This window comes from Mangifera indica, chromosome 16 (genome assembly GCF_011075055.1).
Source record: "Mangifera indica cultivar Alphonso chromosome 16, CATAS_Mindica_2.1, whole genome shotgun sequence".
Lineage (NCBI taxonomy): Eukaryota > Viridiplantae > Streptophyta > Magnoliopsida > Sapindales > Anacardiaceae > Mangifera > Mangifera indica.
Window position 1 is genome coordinate 10,778,598 of NC_058152.1, and position 20,235 is coordinate 10,798,832.

The window sequence follows — 20,235 nt, forward strand, 5'->3', positions numbered from 1 at the left end:
TTAGAAGGGGAATGTGAGTTTTCAAAACTTAGGTTGAAGAAAAATTATTAGTTTTTAAAATTAAAGTGGAAAAATGAGATAAAATTTTATTTTTTTTAATATTATTAATTAAATGACTTTTTTATCTTTAGAACTAACTGAAAATTTTAATAGAAGTTAAATGATGGATGAGTATTTAGATTTTTAAAAGTTAGTAGATATAACTTTGATAATGCACTAAACCTTAGGTGGGAATAAGTCTTTTGGCCTTCTATTGATTATCTAGATTGATGTTTCACTTTCAAGTCTAAAATGTTTCAATTGTCACTGGTGAATCTGTATGAAGCTTTTATTAAATTTTGCGTAGCCTCAAGTAAATTAGAATATGCATTATATTGATTCCTATAAAAGAAATGTTATCAGTGGAGATTATCTTTGCAACAAGAATAGGTCAAAGTTTTCATTCCCGCATTGGACATTGAGTTGGCGACGGATTAGGTCTAGATCAAAGGACGGTGGAATTGGTTGACTGTGTTCAAATAGGTAAACTATTTAAAAAAACGTCTAAACAGTTTTACCTTTTTAAATTTATAGCTGGAATCAGCTTATGGCTTTGACCAAGGTAACTCGATGGTCAAACCACTAGATCCATACCCCCATCCAAGTTCCTCAGCCTTTACCCCATCCAAATCCCTAAGCCTTTGGTCCAGTTTTAAAACCATTGGAATATTTATTAGATTATTTTTAAAACCATTGGAATATCTATTAGATTATTATTTGCACAAAACTTTTTAAATTTTTCTAGAGAAAAGTCACACCATAACTCTCACCTAATACAATATACATGTCTCTAAAACCAGTTCACAATTATATTAAGACTATGAAATTAAAACAATATGAAGGAAGAAATGACACAGGATTTCACTGACGAATCAAATCACCCCATAAGTGGTATGGAAGATGTTGTGAACAAAGAGAGACTGAGCTTGAACAGGGTAAACATTTTGTGATGCATAGTGATATTGCCAGTCTTAAAGTTGACCCTGGTGAAGATTGGCTTAGCACCAACAATTTTAAGACAAGCTGAATGCCTATAATATGTGTTTTTGATGATGGTAGTCATTTGAGGAAAGAGTGAGTTCTGGTGCTTCATTTCTTGTGTGAGAATTGAGCTTTAAACTCCTTCTGAAGCTGCTCCCTAGATTTGGTTTTTGCTGCTAAGACAACATCGTCCATAAATCCTCTTTCTGGGAATTCATCGGGTACAAGGCTTCGATATACCTCAAACTGTTCTGCTGCTTCCTCCTTTTTATCCAGCAAACTATAGATTATGCCCTGTCAGAAATGCCAACAACTGGTTATTCAGTACTGCTTCAAAAAAAGAAATGCAACTCAATGCCATTGAAGACTTATTTTATCCTTAGCATTATTCACATCATTTACTTATTTTTGTTCTAAAATATGAACTTGAGCGATTGTGAACTGTTGTAGATACCCACTAGCAGCATGTTATGATGAAAAGAGATTTACCTGGCAAAGATAGGGTCGAAAATCTCGAGGATTTTCATTCACCAGAACTCGAAATTGTTTCAAGCCCTCCTCCAGCATACCCTGCAAGGCAAATGAACATTGCAAAGGGTGTATATTCAATTTACTTATCAGTTGCTCCAACATGAAGGTTGAAGCTATCCATAAGATAAAATGCAAGAACAATGGAATTCAATAGGCACTCGAGCTAGGTTTCCCTACCCACAATGGTAAATGAGAAATGCATTGGCATATATACAAGCTTAATAAACGAAAATCATTTAAAAAGTCACCTTAACAACATGCATTTGTGCAATTAAAATTTTTATGTTCCGCTCCTCGTTGACCCTTTTTTCACGACGTGCAACTTCCAGAGCTTTTGCTAGCATCTCAAAAACAGCTGGGCCTTCATGGTTTTTGTGCATCACCATTGCTAGACCCTGCAGAAACAGAAGGCTTAAGCACGAAAGTTCTATGATATAATGCAAAATAAACTAAATGACTTTGAACAATTGTACCATATTTGGTAGCAGAATCAAGGTCGAATTAATTGAAGTCATCTGTTTCATTCGGTATCAACTAGAAATCTACTTATGTTTCAAAAATGGCAATGAAACTTTAGCCAAACAGCAATTAGATAGGATATATATGTATATACACACAATGAAAACTCCGTAGGTTGACACTTACGGGAAAATGACTCAAACACCAGAAATAAGTAATATTGGTAACAAACAGGCTTTGTCAATCATATAAACAAGTACAAAGGAGTATCAACATTACTACCATCCACGTAAAGGCATTTTTGACTTAGTTTGTCAAGGAGTCGACCAAAGAGGAGATAAAGCCAAACCTCATTAGAGATTGAATAACCCAATTAAATCCTATGGTGAATCCTATCAATGCTCTGTAAGGCTGCAAAACTCATAAAATTAGATAACAAAGTGTTGACCTTTTCCTCACAAACCAACAAGGACATCTACGTAACAATGACAGCAAGAGTAAAGAAGTTTCACATTAGAAATATGCTACTTACACACATTTGGACCAAATTTAAATCAAAGTTTTGACTAAGTTTGCCAAAGAGACAATCAATCAATCATTTTGCAATGTAATCTTCTTGTCTAGAGATATAAAGCCGAACTTCATTAGAACTTGAATAACTGAATTAAATCATTGTGATTCCTACCAATGCTGTCTAAGGCCAAAGCACTGAAAAATTAGATAACAAAATACCGACCTTTTTTCTAATGAACAAATGAAAATATCAAGTAACCATAAATAACAACAGTAATGAAATTTAACATTTGAAAATGAATTACTTCGGTACATTGTTATAACAGAGTCCAAACTGAATTAATGGAAGAAATTGAAATTTGTTTTGACCTTCCAAGTCTTATAGACAAACAAGAACCACATCATATGCATTGCATAATCATATAAAACTAACAAACAACATATAATCTTAAGGTCAAGAATCCATACGTACATGCAAAGCTCTAAGCAAAAGAGGCCTCTTCTTCAAAATTTCCTTAAACAACCTCTTGGCTGTACTCAACTGCCCCATCATCTCGTAACAAAGCGCTTGTAACAGCCTCCATTCCACCTCCCTCGGCTGGATTTTGATCAGCCTTTCAATATACTTCACAGCCTCCGAAGTCCTCCCTCTCCTCATCTTCCCATACACCAGCACCTTCAAAGCCTCCACATTCCTTGGTTCTCTCTCCAAAATCTTCTCGAACATATTCTCTTCTTCATCGTCCCCCATTTGTGTCTCACTCTTTTCTGTCAAATTCTCGCTCACTTTGCCCTCGTTACCAGGCAATGCCAAGCTTGGTCTCACACTAAACCCAAAACAACCCAAGAAAATCACTGACCCCACAACGAAAGTCACAACCTTTTCTTGTAAAAACCTTAAAATTTCTGAATTTGATGATGCAGAAGGGCTTGAACAATGAATTTTTGAGCTGGGTTTATGAGAAATGCGGGATTGGATTTGGAAGGTGAGTTTTTGAGGCTTCTTCTTGTGGGGAAGACTTATGAATGGTGATTTGTGGAGGTTTGTAGTTTTGGGGTGGTGAAATTGTGTGTGCAGATGTAGAGAGTAGGCCTTGATTGAAGACATGTCTGAGAAGAATTGAATTATCTCTATAAAAAAAGAGTGACTACCAGAGAATGATCAGGTTCTCCATTGAAGAACTCTTTTGAGGGTTCTAGCTGTAGTGTTAATCTTCAAATTCTCTGGGGTTTCGGGAAGCGGACAAAACAGAAGAAACGCTGTCGTTTTAATTGAAGTTTAAAATAATTATTAATTTGTGTAATAAAGAGGATGAATAATTCAAAATCATTAAGATTTATTTTATGCCAAAAGACCGATTCACACTCAAGGTTTAGTGCATTTGCAAATTTTTATCAATAAGTTTAAAAAATCTAAATGCTCACCCATAAGCTATTACAATTAATTAAATTCGTTAAATTTGAAAGTAAAATTATTATTTAACTAATAATATTAAAAAACTATACTTTTATCTTAATTTTAAAAACACATAATTTTTTTAATTTAAAATTTGAAAAGTTATATTTCTCTTTTAAGGTTTGTATTTTTTTACTAGCTTCTCCTACAACTTGACTCCGATTACAAATTAACAATACATGAAGGATAGACAATCACACCAACAGATAACAAATCATCAAATTAAAGATAAAGCTTTAATTTGTCGAAGCGAAGTATCTATTGTCGTTTTCTATTGAATTGGCTTTGAAAAAAGACAAATTACATAATGGAAGCTTTTTTTAGAGTTGAATTGACGGGAAGCAATGATGAAAGCTTCACTTTGATGAATTGAACCTTCATCTTTGATTTGACAATTCATCATCCATCAACCTTTTTCGTTGTTAGATCTTTGTCTTTTGTTGGCGTGATTCTTCTATCCTTTATTCATTATCGATTCGTGGTCAAAGTCTAGTCATTGGAGAAACTAGTAAAAAAATGCAACTCTTAAAAAAGAAATATCACTTTTCAAAATTTAGAGAGAAATATATAAAATTTGAAAACTATGATAAAAAAATGAGATAAAATTTTATATTTTTTAATATTCATTTTATTCTTAAAATGAGATAAAAAAATGAGAGAAATATATAGGTGGGAACAAAGTATTTTCGCCTTTATTTTAGGCCAAACGACTATTTTTCACCCAAGGTTTGATGTTTTCTCAAATATTCCCCTTTAACTATGGAAACACCAAACATCCACCCATGAACAGTTAAAATTAACGATGATAAGGGTAAAATCGTCATTTTCTCTATAATATTAAAAAATAAACTAAAATATAATCTATTTTTGCCCTTCTAAACTTTGAAAACTAAAATTTTCCCCAACCTAAGTTTTAAAAATGGCAGTTTCACTCTAGAGTTTCATTTTGAAATCTCCAGCGACATCTCCAACTCCATTGTCGACGACCTCTCTCTCCCGAGACATCCTCTCCTTTCGACGATCTCTTTCCTCCTATTTGAACGCCCGATCGGAGTCGGAGAAACCTTAGGAGACGAAGACGAAGCCATTGTCTTCGTCTGGGAAGACAATCGTCTTCCCAGATGAAGACGACAACTTCGTCTTCGTCTGGGAAGATGAATCTTTTCCAACAAAGTTCTTCGTCTTCCAAGGCGTCTTCGAAGTCGATCGGGCCTCCAAATGGGAGGAAAGAGATCTCCAGAAGGAGAGGATGCTTCAGGAGGGAGAGACCATCGACAATAGAGCTAGAGATGTCGCCGGAGATTTCAAAACGAAACCCTAGGGTGAAACTGCTATTTTTAAAAATTTAGGATGGGGGAAAATTTTAGTTTTTAAAGTTTAGGGGGCAAAAAGAGATAAAATTTTTAGGCGTTGGGGTTCTGTTAAATTTAACATACCATGGGTGGGTGTTTGGTGTTTCCACAGTTAAAAGGGGATATTTGAGAAAACATCAAACCTTGGGTGGGAAATAGTTGTTTGGCCTTTATTTTATTATGAATTCCGTTGAAAGCATGAGAGTGATATTATTAATAATTATGTGAGTAATATAGCTGAATTTCAAACTGGAGGGGTAAAATCGTCCTTCTGCCTAAAACTTAAACTCTTGCTCCGCAACCTCTCTTCGTTTACTCATAAACCCTAATACGTAGAAAAGTTGAAGAGAAATCTCTTAAACCCAAAAGGCGGAAACTTGCAGGCGAAGAAGAGCAATAACACTCTTAATTTGGAACTGTGTTTTCCTTTGGAATTTCTTGTTCTTCTATATCAACTTCTTCTTCTTCTTCTTCTTCGCACTGTCACTCTGTTTCCCGATTTGCGGTTCAGACTGCAACAGAATAACACTCACAAAAAGAAAAATTGTTAATTATTATTCTTAATTATTTAGTTAATTGTGTAAAAAGAGATGAGGAAGAAGGTAGACGAGCGCATAAGAACGTTAATCGAGAATGGTGTCAAGCAACGACACCGTTCAATGTTTGTCATAATCGGTGACAAGTCACGTGACCAGGCATGTTCTGTTTCTGCTGATGAGTTAATGTTTGAAGCTGTTAGAGTTGCATGTAGAGTGATTCAATTCAGTTGGTTACGGTGCCGTTCTGATGCTGTTTTCTTTGTTGTCGTGTTTGTGCAGATTGTTAATCTTCATTACATGCTCAGCAAGGCCGTCGTCAAAACTCGACCGACTGTTTTGTGGTGCTACAAGGATAAACTTGAACTCAGCAGGTTTTTATTTATTTATTTAACTTTTTTAATAAACTTAGTTGAAATTACAGATATAGGGTTCATATGGGAGTTATATCTATTTGGATAGAATTTGACTGGAATCGAAAATAATGCAGAATTTTAGAAGGTTTTTTATCTGAAGGATTGCTTTTGTTTCTAATTGGTTGCTAATCAATGTAATGAAGTTTAAAAACTAGTTTAAACAAGTTTGTTCCAAAAATAAATTTGGGGGGCAGATCTGAGTTATTTTGACAATGTTAAAAGCTATTTTGAATTATCAAAAAGAAAATTTACATGTATGGAGGTTGGCTGAAACAAGGACTGTTAAAAAATAAATAATTGTGGTTTTTTTGAGAAGCGCTTTATTTTTCTGATATTTTTAGGAAGACTTGTTTGAATGAAGAGCCAAAAAAGAAGCATTTAAATCTGCATTGTATTGATTAACATGCTATTGATAATTTTATGCCTTTTGAGTTCTTTATTTTATGGATTTTGGTGTGTCTGGAGTCATTCGTAATTTGGTTGTGATTGTGCAGTCACAAGAAAAAGCGCGCAAAGCAGATCAAGAAGTTAATGCAGAGAGGACTGCTGGATCCTGAAAAAGTTGATCCTTTTCAACTTTTTCTTGAAACTGGAGGGCTAACATATTGCTTATACAAGGATAGTGAAAGGGTTCTTGGAAATACATTTGGGATGTGCATATTGCAGGTAGCTTTTGATGGTTGCTTGTTGATGTTTCAATCTCTTTTGATATCTGGGGGTCTTTATAGATTTTGTATGTGCTTTTATTCTAGGATTTTGAGGCTTTGACTCCAAATCTCCTGGCTAGAACGATAGAAACAGTGGAGGGTGGTGGTTTAATTGTATTGTTGCTTCGTTCTCTCTCCTCCCTGACCAGTTTGTGCACCATGGTCATGGTATGGATTATATTTCTAGATCCTAATTGGTTATGATATTTGTTGATTAATTGTGTTTTGGATAAATTGTATTTTTTTTCCTCTTTTTCTCTCCTCGCCTTATTTGAAGTCAAGCATTTGTGCTGACACCCTAGCATTCATAAAAGTCTACCCCACTTGCTTTTATTTATAATTGATATGATTATGGATTTTGTGTTCATGACCATAACATTCTATTTACTGATATACTGACATTTATGGAACAGCCGTTTTTTTGTATCCCTCATTTGTGCTCATATTGTTACAATGTAAACTTACAAAATGCTGGTGGTATCAGGATGTCCATGGGAGGTTCCGTACAGAATCCCATTCTGAAGCTGCTGGGCGCTTCAATGAACGTTTTCTTCTGTCTCTTGCATCATGCAAAACATGCGTAGTTATGGATGATGAGTTGAATGTTTTACCTATTTCATCTCACATCAGGTCAATCACTCCTGTTCCTGTTAAAGAGGTAATTTTCTGTTCCTCTACCTTTGGGATCTATATTACAGAAGCAATTCCACTACAATGTCAGTTTTGTATTTCATCAAATTTGTAATTTAGTTTGGTTATTCGATTGTTCTAGTGGCTCACTGTTTTATAGACATCATGAACTATATTATGTAACAACTCTACAACAATTCCTTTTTATAAGTAATTATGTGAACAAGTAGGTAATCTTTTTTGTGAATGTTTTCAAGCTTGGTCAGAATGTTACTGAAGCATAAAGTTGTTTTTGACTTGGTTTCTTTGGTTTGTGAGGAAGAATTTAGATGAGCCGAACTTGAGCTGTTTAGAACAACTTGATTTCTTGTTTATTTTGCAGTTATTTCCACAAATTAAGCTTTCCAAGTGGCACATTTTTTTTGTTATGTCATTCTATTATGGAAATGTAAAACTGCATCCTTTTTTCAGTTTGTTTTTTAAACTGGGACATTTTTGTCATCATTTGATATCACTAGTGGTTGAATTTTAAAAGTGTTTATGCTTTATGTTACTATTCTTTTGCCTCCTTCTGGTAATTAAAGGACTCTGAAGGGCTATCAGAAGCAGAGCGGGACCTGAAGAATTTGAAAGAACAACTAAATGATGACTTTCCAGCTGGTCCTTTGATTAAGAAATGTTGTACATTGGATCAGGTTGGGAATGTTTATATGCAACAATAATTCTTGATTCTATCTGTTCAGCGGATTAATATGGTTGATCAGTGGCTGAGATATTGTTTTCATGTTTGAGTAGGGAAAAGCTGTCATTACATTTCTTGATGCAATTTTGGATAAAACCCTACGTAGCACAGTGGCTCTGCTTGCTGCTCGTGGTCGTGGGAAATCCGCTGCACTTGGTTTAGCAGTTGCTGGAGCTATTGCTGCAGGGTAATCTGCTAAAATTTTGTAGAGTTGTTTATTATTGAACTTATTCTTTACTTGTTTAAACATTTAATTTTGTTAGATTCTTATGAAAGAAATGTATCTGCATAGGTACTCTAATATATTTGTGACTGCACCAAGTCCTGAGAACTTGAAAACTTTATTTGAATTCGTTTGCAAGGGTTTCACTGCAATTGAATATAAGGTATAGTTGTACTCTCTCCCAATGCTTGAATGATATGTTACAATAATTCCTACAAATGATTGTTTTTCATTTTATATAAGCTCTTCTAGATTCCATAAATCTTTTGCTAAATGACATTTATGTCCATCCCTGAATAAGCTAGCCCTTTTATGTATGCTGTTTGGGGCAGTTAAATTTTTAAAGCAATATGTTTAGTTCTCTCTGTTGATGTCACTTGGAGTTTTCCAATTTATTTCTGGAAGTTATTCAGGTTATCTTTGATGCAAATGAAGTGATTCATCTATGTGTTTGCTCTGTGTTTTAGATTTTCAATTTTTAAGTGTTGTTGTCTTTTCATTTTTAACTCTATATCAAATCTACTTTAACCTTTATTCCAGGAACACATTGATTACGATGTGGTGAGAAGTTCGAACCCTGAGTATAAAAAGGCAATTGTGCGAATTAATATTTACAAGCTGCACAGACAAACAATTCAGGTTAATATACATTGCTAGACTATTTGTACTAGGTGACGCTTTCCAATATTTGCTGCATGAGGGTGGCAATTGTTATCTTAGAATTACAGCATTATGTGCTTTCTTTGCTCATGCTTGTTCGATTCACTTTTTGTCTTGCAGTATATACAACCACATGAATATGAAAAGCTTTCCCAAGTTGAATTGCTGGTCGTTGATGAAGCTGCAGCCATACCATTGCCAGTTGTGAAATCCTTGCTTGGCCCTTATCTTGTCTTCCTTTCATCTACAGTTAATGGGTATGATATGTCTTTGATAGTTGTTTGTACATGGTTAACTGTTAACTTTACCTTTGTTTTTTGGTCATATTTATTCTTCTCATTTTCCTGTTAAGCATGTTGATTCTGTCTTGTGGTTTAGGAAGAAAATCTTGATTTGATAATTTTCTGATGAAATTTTGTTCTTTCTCATCTTGCATTCAAAGCTATGAAGGAACTGGTCGATCCTTGTCCCTGAAACTTCTGAACCAATTGGAAGAGCAAAACCAGATGTCTGCTAAGGGTGTGGAGGGTTCAACCAGTGGTATATTTTATAACTCTTTGAATTAAATTTATATGTCTAGGCGTGTTAAGGTTGCCATCTTTTATAAAGGTTGCTGTTTTAATGGATGATAGCGATTCTTGTCTAGAAGAGCTTTGACATAACTAACTGGAATATACTCATTAGTGTTGTCTGGCTGCCTGGAAATTATGATTATTGATGTTCTTCGAGTCTATTGACTAAGCAACATTATGCACCTTTTAGCAACACCCACTTTGCTTCTCGTTCCATGAAAAGGGAAAATAAAATCTATAATTATCAAGAAGGGCATTTCCTTTACTGAAGTTCATACGTTTGATATGTGTATTTTATCTGTTAGTTTATTTTTAGATCATGTGATATTTTTCCTTTATTTATTTTTTTTAAGTATTTTCATTGATAATATCTGTTTCATGTTGTTAGGATTGATGATGTAGCGTGCTTTGTTGCGTGTGGTTCAGGGCACTTGTATATGGCCATTTCAGATTAATTTTTCAGATTAAAATTGAATCAACGTAGATATATTAGAAAGAGATTTGCATAAAAGTGAACAAGCTGTCCACAGTATGTCTATTCATGTATGGTTTCAGACAGCCGCAAAGACAAAAACTAACTGAAGATATGCTTTGTTGAATAGGTGAATATGGTGATATACTATGTTAACAATATGGAGTTTAGGCTGCTGCAATGTCCATAAGAACCTTTATATCCTAAGTATTCAATAGACAATCCTTGTCTGCTTAAAAGTATTGTTGGCCGGCCATTGTATTCAAAGATTTTAATATTATTTAAAATTTTTTTGAGTGATCAATTGTCCTTGAATGCAGGCCGTCTTTTCAAAAAGATAGAACTTACTGAATCTATCAGATATGCATCTGGTGATCCAATAGAGTCCTGGCTTAATGGTTTGCTTTGCTTGGATGTTGCAAATTTTATTCCAAATGTCAGCAGGTTTGTATAAAATTGTTGATTTGAAGAGTTGAAACTGCCTACACCTTCATTGATTTTCTCAGTTATGTAATCATTGTAACTTATCTTTATAAATTTCTGTTTTGGAAAATTAGGTTACCTCCGCCCAATGAATGTGATCTCTACTATGTTAATCGGGATACACTTTTTTCCTATCACAAGGACAGTGAGTTATTTTTGCAGGTAATCATATAGTGCGATCCCATGTTTATTCATTTCATTTTGTTTATACATAATCTTGGTGCTTATATGTCTCCTATTTGCAGCGAATGATGGCACTATATGTTTCTTCTCACTATAAAAATTCTCCCAATGATCTACAACTAATGGCTGATGCTCCAGCACACCATTTATTCGTTTTACTTGGTATATCAACTTTCCTTCGGAGTATTTTTCTTTACCTTTTTAAGCTGAGATGCTCATTTTTACTGCTTATATTCAGGCCCTGTTGATGAGTCCAAGAATCAACTTCCTGACATCCTGTGTGTCATCCAGGTTTGCATCTGAATGTGCAATAAATAAATAAAAAACTTTACTAATGGTTCCATTTTAGCATGCAATGATCCTTTGAGCAAATAATATATTGCATATACATATGTAAACATGCTAACATGTTTACACATTTACAGGTCTGCCTTGAAGGGCAGATTTCTCGTAAATCTGCTATTAAAAGTTTAAGTGCTGGCTATCAACCCTCTGGAGACCAAATTCCATGGAAATTCGCTGAAGAATACAGGAATACAGATTTCCCTAGTCTTTCAGGTGCTCGCATTGTTCGCATTGCCACCCATCCAAATGCAATGAGGGTAACTACCCGCCTCATTCATGCCTTTTTTCTGCTCTTTAGTTTTTCCAAACATAATATGAATATATATTTTCTAATTTACTTCTCATGTTGGGTTTTTACAGCTTGGATATGGTTCTGCTGCTGTGGAACTTTTAGCAAGGTACGAGCATTTATTACTTCCATTAGTAGTATTACTCCACATCATACATTTCTTCCACAAAATTATTACATGTTGATTTTAATATCTGAAATATGAACGTTTTAAAATTTTCTTGATATCATGAATATGAAAAAGCTGGACAGCTAATGCATAATAACTTTTGACATATTTTAAAAAAAATGGAAAAGTGGAAGCTTTGGCTTCTGATTTTGACATGCAACATTATAATTTTAAATTTCTTTTGTAGGGAAGCATTTCTAATTAAGATTGTCTGCAGGTATTATGAAGGACAGTTCACTTCTATTTCTGAGATGGATGTTGAAGATGAACTGGAGACTCCAGAAGTTAGACTTACAGAAGCTGCCGAAAAGGTTCACCCTTGTAGCTAGCTTTACTAGTTTAAAAAAATAAAATAAAATAAAAAAATCGCATTCGATATTTGCTGATACTTGTGTTTTTAGCATAACCCACAAATATTTTAATGCTTAAAATTATTTCACCAGTCTTTTCTGGCTGGGAATGTATACTTTGCTTGCATTGAATATTTGAGTTCTGCATCAAGATTGTGCTCTTGTTTTCCTGTGGTTAAGATTGACATTTCTCTTTTATTTTTTTTAATGTTGGTGGAACTATAAATATTAGGATAACAAGATCTTCTGTGACCTTGTGAACACTGCACTTGCAGGTTTCATTGCTTGAAGAAAATATAAAACCTAGAGCAAATCTTCCCCCTCTACTTGTACATCTTCGTGAACGGCGACCTGAGAAGCTCAATTACATCGGTGTATCCTTTGGGCTTACCTTGGACCTTTTCCGTTTTTGGAGGAGGCATAAATTTGGTCCTTTCTTTATTGCTCCCAATGCTGTAAGATGCTTATTTTTTCTGTCAATTTTCTTTTCATTGTTTCTCAATTTTACGTACTTTCACATGCTTTGGTGGACTACTTGGGAATTGATTTTAATTTTCATTTAATTTAATCATGAAGAATGCTGTGACTGGTGAACATACATGTATGGTCCTGAAACCATTGTCCAGTGATGATATTGAGGTTGATGAATCAGATGAATGGGGTTTCTTTGGTCCATTTTACCGAGGTACTTTAATTTTTAACAATTATTTGTCTCTCCTTTTGCTTTGATCATTGTCCTTTGTTCCTAGCCTGATAATTTGTGGAATATTCCTAGAATTCAGGAGAAGATTTGCCAGACGAATTTTTTCAGATGTTAAGTTAAGCAATATGGACTATAAGCTTGTAATGAGGTAAGCTTTTGATATTTTATTGTCATTGAGTTAGTTTAGTTGCATAATTTCTCAACCTACACAACCTTTCAGCATTTTGGACCCTAAAATCAACTTTGCGGAGCGAGAATCCACAGAGTCCACCCCAGATAAAACTTTGAAGTTGAATGACATTTTATCACAAGACAACATGGAGCGGGTGAGAGCTTATATTGATGGTCTTATTGACTATACCCGGGTAAGATCTCGAAAATGATGAATAAGATAGAGAATGCTACATTTTATTTTTATATTTATTTAATATTTTGCACTTATAATTGTCTTTAAATCTTTTTCTCTTATTTTTTCCTTCTCCCCAGATTGTAGACATTCACCCATATCTGGCTGACCTATATTTCCAAGAGAAGCTTCCTGTCTCATTGTCTTATGCTCAGGCCTCTGTACTGCTTTGCATTGGTTTGCTGCGGCAAGATATCTCTTACATTGAGGTTTGTTTCTCAACTTGCTCTTCAAATAATTTCACTTATCTGCACAACTGCTTTATTATAGCTTTTTAAACTGTAATAAATTTTTTGTATCTTTGGAAGCATCTAATATCTCTGTTAGATATCCTTCCTAAAATAAAGAAGCCCAAATATTTTTGTTATATATAATAATGTACTAGTCTCAATGTCTTTGGGTTGGCTGTTGAATGTGAAGAGACCAATTCATGCTCAATTGAACTCTTGTGTTGCAGGGACAAATGAAGTTGGAGAGGCAACAGGTACTTACACTGTTTAAAAAGGTTATGAAGAAGTTGCACAAATATATCACGGGTATTTTAACCGAGGACACTGAATCGGCTCTACCTCGACTAAGAGATGTAAGTCAAGAATTCGCCTTGCACTCTTGCCTTAAATTTAAATATAAGCTGGTATAGATACGTGAAGATCTCAGTTTCAGTCACCAGTATGGTTATTATCTCTTGTGGTTTCCCCTGGTTTGGGTGCATGAATAGTGACTTCCAAAACACAACATGACTGTGTATTAAATTATGTGAATTGGGGATATAAATTTACTAGTGTGCATGTCAATGGATTTATGAAACTCAGTTACTGCTGTTAAAAAGTATGTCGATCTTGTGAGTACTTCAAGGCCAATGTTGCTGTGAGTCATTGCAAAGTATGTCACTAGATATGATAGAGTTCTTCCACTGCATTTCGTTTTGCTACCTATTATTTAGATGCAGACTTCAAATTGTTTTTTCCTCTCATCTCTTAGAATGATTTAATTGTTAATAACACAACTTTGAACTTGACATCTTGATCCGCTTTCAGTTTGAGTTGAAACCTCATAGTATCTCACTCGATGAAGATCTCAAAGAAGCAGCAAAGCAAGTTGAGGTGTCTTTCTTACCCTTATTTTTTTTATTTATATATTTAGTTTCTTTTTGCTGGGAATTCCAAACCGAGTCCACTCACTTAACACCATTTATAGGAGGAGATGAAATCCAAGGTGGAGGGTATGTTGGATCCTGACTTGCTTCAACAGTTTGCCATTGTTGACAAAGACGGTGATTTTGACAAGGCTCTGCAAAACGGTGGCGGAAAGGCAATCTCTGGGAGTGTGATTAGTGTGAAATCCAGCAAAAGCAAAGTTGACAAGCCCTCAAAGCAAAAAGAGAGTCAAAAAGATGGGAAAAAGCGAGGTAAAGATGAACACGGCTCCAAGTCCAAATTGAGTAAGAAGCATAAATCTTAATTATTTAGACATAAAGAGAGTCAGTTTTATCATAGAACAGGCTCGAGAGGGAATGAGTTTCTGCTTGTAGATGGGAATTATTTGGTTATTGTTATTTTTACTCTGTTGTATTTCAATTTAGCATATTTATATATGCAAATGCAATTTTGAGGGAAGAATAGGCTACAAGCTTTTGTTTTGATTTCTACCGTAATTTATGTATAGCTGCATTTGGATTAAAGTCCAATTCTTTTTTCTTTTTGGGAATTTCTTCTAAAATTTTCTTAGCACTTTCCATGGGCATTAAAGTGGAAAAACATGCGAAAGACAGGAAAAAGTAAAGATTTATGACTCTTAATTGAGTAGACATCTAATGATCTCAAATTTTCGTTTCAGTTCAAAGTTAATTTTTCCTTTCAGTTCAAGGCGAGAATTTGTGTTCTTGGACAATTTATTTCACTTTTATTATCTACCATTCTTAAAATTTCACATCTGAAGGAAACATCTAAAGTGTTATGCTAGAAAAAACTAATATGCAATATAGATATAAGTTTATTCCACATACTACCATTTTGTTTAATTAATAGTACTAAAACATTACTCTGCTCATATATTTTTTATTATAAATATTATTTTATTTGATTTATAATTAAAAAAATACTTTGATAATTTTTTAATACTAATAGTGAGATGATAAACAATATAAGAAATAAACTAATTATTCTATATTAAAATGTTACTAATGTAATTTTAATTTTATTATAATTATTTTTAATAAATTTTTAAAATAAATATATCATATAACATTAAAAAAATATTTCAAAATAATTAAATTTAAAGATATTTAAATAAAATAATATTTTATTGTCTTTATACAAATACTAATTTTGTATGCTTAACAATTTATACCTCCACAAAGACACCTTAGAGGAACATTTTCTTTTTTTCATGGGCTAATTATACATTGTGGTGCAAACAAATTGAGCCAAATTGAAGCTAGATAGAGTTCACTGAAGACTTGCGGGTTCAGAAGCTAGTGAGAATTTGTAAACAATAACATTAAGGATGTAATTAAATTGTTTAAAAATTTTCCAAATTTATTCATAATATATTCAAACCAAACGTAACTCAAATGCCAAGCAACAAGCTCAGAGTATAAAACTCGATCTGTTCGAGCTTTAACTCTGACAATAATCAAGTCAAGCCAAACTGTGGATAGCTCGCATACCTCAACTCCTTTTTGCAGCACTAATCATACACCATCTATTACAGAAATGAGAAAATCTTCACTTGATTGAAATACCAACCAAAAGCTTTACTTCTTTTTTAAATTTGAAACTCAAAAAGAGGCAAGCAAACATTCATCTTCAGGCTTCAATAAAGGGAGCAAAATATAATCCTATGAATGAGTTGAGTCACAAGATTCAGCGCCTAAAAGATTCATGTGGAGAGGCTTTAGATACAATGAAATATTTGATTAAGAAAAACAAAAAACATGGAGAGTGCTGAATGTATTTTCATAGCACAAACAGCATGGCATTTCCGGATCTCCCATGGTCAATTTTTTATTATAGCAGAGTGATAAAAAAGGTATTCTCATAATCTGAGCCAGTTTTTGATTATGTTGCACAATAGTTCAACCTTGAATCAAATTGTAAAAGAAAACCAGATATTGAATATCTCAGAGGAAGTTTCTGACGTCCAACGACTTCACGTCTGCCATTTCCTCATCCTTGAACTCTTCCCTGCAGTCGGAAAATAAGATTTATATCAGTTCTGACTCAAAAATAGTTGAAACTTTTTATCTCTTGCAATAAATTTTGATATGGGCAATCTGAATTTGAATAGCAACGGCCAAACAAAGGCATCTGCCTCTGCATTAATTGCCATTTGCAATCTTCAGTGCCTACCGCTTCTTTTGGGTTTCCATAGCCTCGAGAGCATCCTTCTTTAGCTCCTCCAGCTGTGCTTTGGCAATTTTGTGTTCCAACTGCTCCTCATACTTTGGCAAGTCCTCCTTCCGGATTCCAAGCCTGGTAAGAGAAATTATCAGAGGTAGTTTTTACTTTTTGGCCTTAAGTAAATTTAAAAAGAAAAAAAACAAAATTTCAAGCGGTATCAAACATTAAAGAACTGGAATACATAATGCAGTAACCAGGACGGATCCTATAGATTTTCTAAACAGAAATCTATATAGGCCCACAATCCATATTCTATTACCTCAGTTATTAGGTGTAACACAAACGACCTTCCTGCTTACCCAATCGAGAAAATTAACTTTCGTGCTTGCACCGCAAAACCTCACAATGGTAGAACAACAAAAATAAAGGAGGAATAGAGATATTGGTTGGCAAAAGATCATTTATGTGCCACTTTTAACACTTTTAAATGAATTGTTTGTTTTTACTCTCTCCAATTTAAATAGTGAAGCATGTAAATTTAGCATTCTCCACATGACCACACAAGTCACACCAAAGTGAGAATTTTATTTGTGTAATCAATAGTTGACTAAACCTAACCTCTATATCAGAACAGTGAATAACTGCACAGATGACACTTGAAGAGAACTCAATTTCATTATTCTTTTATAAATATGGTTTAAATCATATGGAAATATCTCATCACATAAAATGATACTTTATTCCATGACTCATGACTCAAGATTTGTGCACTAAATAACAATCTACATGCACAAAAATAAACCCACATGCATATCTACATTGCAGAATATACTGTATAAGCCCTTACAACGGGCCGATATATACATATAAAAGAGGAAATTGACATGAAACCAACCCATAACCCACATATGACATTGATGGGGTAAATTGACAACTGAACACTTTTAGGTGTGTCATCATTCCTCTGACATGTAAGCATAAATAAGAACAAGCTAAAGTTCACTCACGCTACTGGATAAACCTTCCAACTATTAAGCCTCAGCTGAATTCCCATAACACACACAAAAATGCTAATATACAAAGAAGCTACAAAGCTGTTTCAATGATACTTACTTCTTATTAATCTTATCAAACTCAGCCAAAAGCAGAGACATCCCTTTCTTATCATTTCTCATAAGAGGTTTTTTAATTTCCTTTTCAACTTTCTCGAGGGCATCCATCATCATAGCCTCTGCACCAAGTTCATCAGTGAGTCCTCTCCTGAAACAAAAATCATGAAAATAATAATTGTTACGGCTTCAATTGTACTTTGGAGCTATTTTGAATCCACAATTAATACAGAAGTAGTCAATCTCGCCGATGCTTCATCATTCAATGCATAGTCTCATGCCAAAAGAAGATTTAACCATTTCTTATCATCACTTCTAGAAGAATAGCCTAAATGCACAGGCAGAAAAATTAAGAAAGCATGGAGAGGTTATAAAAGTCTTTTTCAAAATTCCATTCATTCTAGCAAAAAAGGGTGGTCACAGCACATAAAAACACAAGTACAAAGCTTCAACTGCAATGCAGTTATATCTAAAATATGAAAAATATATAAATGAATACATACTTGATACGGATTTCCTTTAACGTCAACAAATATGTCCGAGCATCTGCAATTCCTTCTGTTCGACTTTCGATGGTATACTTAATCCTTTGAGATTCTGAGAACAAGTCTGCCCTGCAGATACCAAAGTAGAATAGGTAAATTCAACATTAATTGAAAAAGTAAAATTTGGGCAACATATATGTAGCATACATGGTTCTACTCTCAAAATCAACATTCACCCCATTTATATTTATTCAACAATGATGTAGCAGCAGGAAACACGGACAGATAGTCTCAAAAAATTTATAAGAATAATATCCTTGATAATATGTTGTGAAGTGATATTTCAATAAATTGTAAGCATAATATACACATCGCCACATAGAATAGAGATCACACATAAATATTAAACGTATAATTAAATGGATAGAAAATACATATCTCAATTCATTTCCCTAAAATGCACCAGTATACATAAAAAGAGGGCAACCATGAAATAAATGAATACCCAATGAAATGAATGAACTTACTTCTCTCTGATTGTCTTCATGACCTTGGCATACTGAGAAACGGCAGCAGGATTATCTGGGTCAATGGTGATCTTCTCCTTCCGAAGAATCCCGATGGCTGTCTCAAATTTATTCTTAACTTCCAGAAAGATGTTCTTCAGCATCTCTATTCAGCAGAATGAGCGTACTTGTTCAGTAAATTATCAAATAACATAAAAAATAAATATATATATATATATATATATATATATATATATATATATCAGTAGATAGAGATGTTCTCCAAAAATAAAAATCTCCATTCCACTGCTTCTGTTTCTCCTAATGAAAGTATCGAAGTTCTAAACGGTTAAAGCACCCAAAAAAGTTCAACACACCCAATATCAACTACAATCAAGAATTTGTAAAATCCCTCTACTGCAATTATTTCATTATTGAATAATCATAACACCCAAAAAGTCAAACATCACAATCTACCATCAATAATCTTTTCTTCAGTAAATTTAAAAGAGAAAACTAGTATTCAAACAATGCCCATATGCTTAAAATCGATAGACAGTTGCAAATTACACAACACAGGCAAACAAACACTAAAACAACAATACAATCACTCACCATCTCCCTTAAGAGCCTTAGGTGGAGCTTCCTTAGCAAAGTAACGCACTGGAATAGCATGCTGCTGTTGCAGTATCACTTGACTCCCACACAACTACACATTTCCAGTACAAAATTTAAAAAAAAAAAGAAAAACTGTAAATCCAAGGGTCAAACAATGCAAAAATAAATAATAAAAAACATAAATGTTAATGATATCTAAAATTTTTCCCTTTTAAAACATAAATAATACTCAGTTGCACTATGATAATTAATCAAATCCACCAATGAAAAATTCTACTAATGTTAAACATATCAGACTTTTCAGCAAATTTCAGATTTTAAAATGCGAAAAAACAAAACCTTCAGATATACATTTTCATTTTAATTTTTTAAATAAAACAAAAATAAACACACTGCCATTTCAGATCCGATAGAACAAAACGCGCAACAAAAACACAAAATCGATCAATGAGGAGTAAAAAACTTTAGTCTTCGAGAATAAGGAAGACTTGATCGACGTCAAGGATATCCTTATCCCGATCTGGAACAGCAAAGAGTAATTTAGCCACCTGTTTGGATTTGGATAAGAGGCGAGAAGAGAACGCCATGATCGGACCTCAGCCTTCTTCTTCTTCTTCTTCGTTGATTTTGCTTGTGTATGTTGTTTAGGGTTTGTTTGGAAGCTCTGCGATTTTGCTTATGAGGATTATCTGAGACTGAGAGTGATTCCATGCTTTTCAGGTGTTCATTTGCCTTCTATGTGAGCCGTTAGAATGTGATTTGATGTATTCGAAATCGACGGCTGTGAGGTAGTGAGAGTCAAACTTCATTTTTATTTGTGGAAAAAATTAAATTTTTTTTTTTTTTTTATCAACTCTATATCAAATCGTCATAGTCAATAAGCAACAGAAGCCACTTTTATTTTAATTTGTTGATTTTTCATTAAAACTATTTGAATTTGACTCCAATAAATTACATTT

At 33.8% G+C, this 20,235-nt stretch overlaps 3 protein-coding genes across 3 annotated transcripts; 1 reads left to right on the plus strand and 2 right to left on the minus strand.

Moving 5' to 3' along the window:
* Positions 1-791: 791 nt before the first annotated feature.
* Positions 792-3,746, minus strand: LOC123198569 (protein SLOW GREEN 1, chloroplastic). Its single transcript, XM_044613272.1, has 4 exons — positions 2,996-3,746; positions 1,800-1,946; positions 1,510-1,590; positions 792-1,314 (listed from the first exon to the last, which is right to left on the minus strand). The coding sequence occupies exons 1-4, from the start codon at positions 3,629-3,631 to the stop codon at positions 1,129-1,131; spliced, it is 1,050 nt and encodes a 349-aa protein (XP_044469207.1). The 5' UTR covers positions 3,632-3,746; the 3' UTR covers positions 792-1,128.
* Positions 3,747-5,654: 1,908 nt separating this feature from the next.
* On the plus strand, positions 5,655-14,833 carry LOC123199605 (RNA cytidine acetyltransferase 1-like). Its single transcript, XM_044614635.1, has 26 exons — positions 5,655-6,026; positions 6,150-6,241; positions 6,778-6,949; positions 7,036-7,158; positions 7,475-7,648; positions 8,205-8,315; positions 8,416-8,549; positions 8,655-8,748; positions 9,126-9,224; positions 9,366-9,502; positions 9,688-9,785; positions 10,610-10,733; positions 10,847-10,934; positions 11,018-11,117; positions 11,194-11,246; positions 11,381-11,557; positions 11,661-11,698; positions 11,976-12,069; positions 12,384-12,563; positions 12,685-12,793; positions 12,884-12,959; positions 13,032-13,176; positions 13,298-13,426; positions 13,675-13,800; positions 14,255-14,320; positions 14,415-14,833. Exons 1-26 carry the CDS (start codon positions 5,922-5,924, stop codon positions 14,676-14,678), a joined length of 3,108 nt encoding a protein of 1,035 aa, XP_044470570.1. The 5' UTR covers positions 5,655-5,921; the 3' UTR covers positions 14,679-14,833.
* A 1,172-nt stretch (positions 14,834-16,005) lies between these two features.
* Positions 16,006-19,978, minus strand: LOC123198470 (probable ATP synthase 24 kDa subunit, mitochondrial). Its single transcript, XM_044613150.1, has 7 exons — positions 19,825-19,978; positions 19,274-19,367; positions 18,680-18,824; positions 18,171-18,281; positions 17,672-17,818; positions 16,568-16,690; positions 16,006-16,402 (listed from the first exon to the last, which is right to left on the minus strand). The coding sequence occupies exons 1-7, from the start codon at positions 19,861-19,863 to the stop codon at positions 16,339-16,341; spliced, it is 723 nt and encodes a 240-aa protein (XP_044469085.1). The 5' UTR covers positions 19,864-19,978; the 3' UTR covers positions 16,006-16,338.
* Between the last annotated feature and the right edge of the window lie 257 nt (positions 19,979-20,235).